This window comes from Halyomorpha halys, unplaced genomic scaffold, assembly GCF_000696795.3.
Source record: "Halyomorpha halys isolate HHAL.00 unplaced genomic scaffold, Hhal_1.1 Scaffold10764.1, whole genome shotgun sequence".
In the NCBI taxonomy this organism is placed as follows: Eukaryota; Metazoa; Arthropoda; class Insecta; order Hemiptera; family Pentatomidae; genus Halyomorpha; species Halyomorpha halys.
In genome coordinates this window covers 1-4107 of record NW_027111192.1, presented here as the reverse complement: position 1 = coordinate 4107, position 4107 = coordinate 1, and the positions used below count along the sequence as shown (strand labels likewise).

Here is a 4107-nt window from a genome sequence, read left to right as displayed (position 1 = left end):
ATTTAATGAAAGTTATTTTAATAATTAGTCCCAATATAATATGTCTTAAGGACATATCAAATCTGAAGAAAAAGATTATAAACTCTTTTTAAATTAGTTTTTCTATTAGTAATTTAATATCTCTTCCTATTAGCCACTTGAAAAACCCGCTTCTCATGGCTTAAAAAACACAAATAGTATTATGGTTTAAGAAAATTTGGTTTACTATGCTGTAGCTTAAAGAGTTACCTCTGTTACCTTAAGTGTAACTTAAAGATTACCTTACTTAAATAGTTTTTAATTATTGCTTCCTATTCACAAAAAAATGTGGCGGTTTCAAAAACACAAAACATCAATTTTCTATTTTTCTGTTGAGAAATGAGCTGATGTTTTTATGAACTTTTTTGTTGCTTTGAAGATCTTCTTTAACCTCTTTAAATATTGATAAACACCTTTTGTAACCACAAACATGTGTATATATATGTTCTTTGCCCTAGGAAAACATATTTGATAATTGGGTCCTTTAGAGGTTTGATTAATGTTTTGGCCCAATCCTTCATTATTTGGCTGAGGACTCTTCTTCTATCGAGTTAAATGTTCAAAATAATTGAAAAAGTGCAGAAAAATGTACAAATTTAGTTCTAGATGTAAAAATCTAAGAAGTGAAGATTACGAACATCGAATCACCAATTCCAAAGAAACTTTGAAATACTATTAGTTATTTCCAGCCTACAGTTTCACAGTGAATCTAAGATACTAGGTCATAAAATATTAGACACAATCTCTTCCCAGTTCACCCTGAGAGCTGAAAAAAAAATATTTTATATAATTTTAACAATTTTGTTTTTATTGTTTTCTGATTTTCCCCTGTATTAATTTAAAGTTTATTGTATACCAATCTATTCATCTTTTTGTGTAAAATTAAAATATGAAAGCTTTTGCTAGGAATCATCATTTTGGAGCTATAAATAAAGAAGTTGAGAAACAATTCCACCAGAGCTAATTGTATAAAATGAGTTTAACTGAATTAAAAATTACAAAAACCAAAAGATGCTTTGAATGAAATAAGCCAAACAATTTTTTTTTTTCAGGAAAAAGATAGTTATATTCTCTCTTAATGTCCTTTAAAAGCTATAAATGCAAATTAAGAATTAATTTAATTAATTAATCAAAAATTAAGAAATTTTTTGACTTGATTTTATGGAAGATTATTTTTGTCCATGTCCTGTTCACTTAAACATTCATAACTATGCAGGATGTCATCCTAATCCAATGTTACTGCCATTGTTGAAAAGTTTAATTTTTACTCTTCTAAACCATATCAATAGCTTTTTGATTTGATATCATTTTATGGGAGAAAAAGTAGTTCTGCATAAAGTATAACTCCTGAAATGTTTCATTTTATATCTCCAGTTCTAATTTTTATATGTAGGTACGGTTTTTGCTTTTCCATATAGTTCACCTCAGTGTTAAGTTTCGTCTAGAGTTAAGTTGTTGTTACTGCACTATTTCTGTTCTTCAAAAAAATTAATAATAAAGTAAGACAAAAATTATAAGCATCAAGGAATTTCTTCAAGCCATTTTGCTAAATACTCTGTCTACCCGTATAACTTTACAGTAATATTTTTATATAGGTGCTTGTTTTTAAAAATATTTTTTCCTCTTCAGTATATTTTGGAAATATAACTAAATAATGAAAACAGTTAATAGCTATTAGTTATACAATAATTTATGTTAGGACCAATCTACATATTTCATATTCACTAATTGTAAATTTACATTAACACAAAGTTATTTTCAGTCTTTCATAAAGTTTGCGTTATTGCAAAAATTTTGTTTCCTTTCATTAAAATCATGGTAGTAAAAATATTTTAAAAATATATAAGTTCGGTAAATATATTGCGTCAAAATATATTACAATAAATTAATAAAAAATCTGCTCTGATGCGCAATTTTGTGATGGTATATGTTTGATTATGTTTCCAGCAACAGCTCAACCAGAGAATGAGACACCAGTTGATGGCGATGCAGCAACAACAGCAACAGCAAGGTCAGGCCCAAAATTCCAACACCCTCGTACAACAGTTGCAGCGACAAATGCAAAGCCAACAACCGAATCAGCAAGCTCACATGTACCAGCAACAACCGCCACCATATTAGTATTACTAAGCTTAACTAAATTGTTATATTATTTTAATATTTTTTGAGACTTATAGCAGAATATTTATTATTGTTTTTTTTAATTTGAAATAGTTCTATATGAAGTTAGTTTTCATGTATAATATAATCATATTTATTTATATATACATATGTTTCCTTTGAAGTAGGAAACTTTCACTTTTTGAGCTCTAGCTAGTTTCTTGTTGCTTCTAAATTAATTTTGATATCTCTTTTCTATTATTCTTTCTTCACCTATTTTTTATGCATGTTATTTTTCTTATTTCAGTTCTTTAATCATTATTTTGAAAATAACCTACACTTTAAATCCTTAATTATTTTGAAACTATTATTTTTTTATTCACTGATAATTAATAAGGAAGAAAAATATGTATAGTTTTAGCCACCCTGTTCATCAAATTGTTTTAATTTTTTTTTTTTTTAATCTGTGATATTATACTAAATTGATATACTGTTTATTTTATGTCCATATAATTTTAGCTTCTTAGACTCTATAATAAAAATTTAATTATTGACAAAATTATCATTGACATTGCTAGTATATTTTTTGTCTGTCATTTAGACATTCCAGTGACTTGTATCATCAGTGTCATAGTAAAAGACAATATAATGAACCTATTAGCCTTAAAATAATCGAATGGTTTAATTCGGAAAGGGTTTGAGGACCAAAAATAGGTTTTGAGTAATGCAGAAAAAAAGTTCGCTGCAATTTGAATGCTTAAAAATTACAATGTATTCTATGATAAAATTATTTAAATTCTAGTACAACTTGTTTCCACTTTCAGATAATCAATTATTTATATATATATATATAAAAGTACATATCGATATTTTTGGATTTATGACCATTCTCAAATCAACAATTCAGTTATAGACAAATAATACTTGAATGAGTTTATGATGCCATTAAAAAATTAATATTCATGAATCATGGGGTTGAATGAGCTGTTGCATTCTAAAACCAGTCAAGTGTGTTTTTATATTTTTAATTACCACTTTTGATACATGAGATATGAGATGAAATAATTTGTGTTTTTGGAAAAAAAAAAATCCTTTTACCCCCTAATAATTTAGTATCAACAATGTCAATGAAGTAAATAAAAATTTTGAAAATAAAATTTGCTAATTTTGGAATTGAATACCTCCTATATAAACAAAAATGTCTATATTGCTTTCTAATGTGAACTTACTAAATTTGTTAACCCATAATTGATGAAGGAAGTAAATATTGAAGTACCATCAGTATTCAAACCATACATAACTTGTCTTAAATATGGCTGAGCCACTGTTTCCTAATATATTGAAAAAAATAAAAATAAAATATGGTCTTTCTAACAAGTAGTGTAATAATATTTATTTGTGGAAAAAATTTTTATTACTAATATATATGTTTTATTTAATATTATTTGTTTATAAATAACCATCCCTTTTCTTAGTCTTCTATTTCAGAAGTTGTTAATTTTCCAGTTTTTTAAGTTATTCCTGTATAAAAAATGAGACATGAAAGTTTAATTCAGAGCTGAAATTAATTATCTTGATTATGTTTTAAATTTGTTATTTTCATCAGATTTAATTACTTGAACTTTTTACCAGTATTGTTCCATTCTATAATTTAACTTATGATGTAAATTATTTGAAATTTTATTGCTTCAGTACATTCTTTCGTGAATTCATGATTGTTAGTCGTAAGATCAGTGTATTTATAATTAATTTTTAAAAGTATGTAATGTAGGTTTTACATTAATTAATTTTAATGTTAAAAGTCTGAATATTTCTCTTTAGTTTTAATATTATTTCATTTATGAAAGCTCAGGTAAAGGTGTGTACATAAAACCAAAGCACCCTGTTGTTTTTTTTTTTTTTGTTTTTTGTAAATATAAAGATATTTATCAATTGTAATTATAGTACGACATGTCGGAAGGTACAAATCGATGATTAGTTCTTGATAAA

The 4107-nt window shown here is 25.7% G+C and overlaps 1 protein-coding gene across 1 annotated transcript; it reads left to right on the top strand.

The window, feature by feature from the left end:
* Window positions 1-1965: 1965 nt before the first annotated feature.
* LOC136796215 (mediator of RNA polymerase II transcription subunit 25-like) lies at window positions 1966-4098 on the top strand (the record flags this gene model as incomplete). The annotated part of the gene is given in 1 exon segment (XM_067049265.1): window positions 1966-4098. A coding segment is annotated over 1 exon segment (174 nt), but the record flags the coding sequence as incomplete, so codon positions are not given.
* Window positions 4099-4107: the final 9 nt, after the last annotated feature.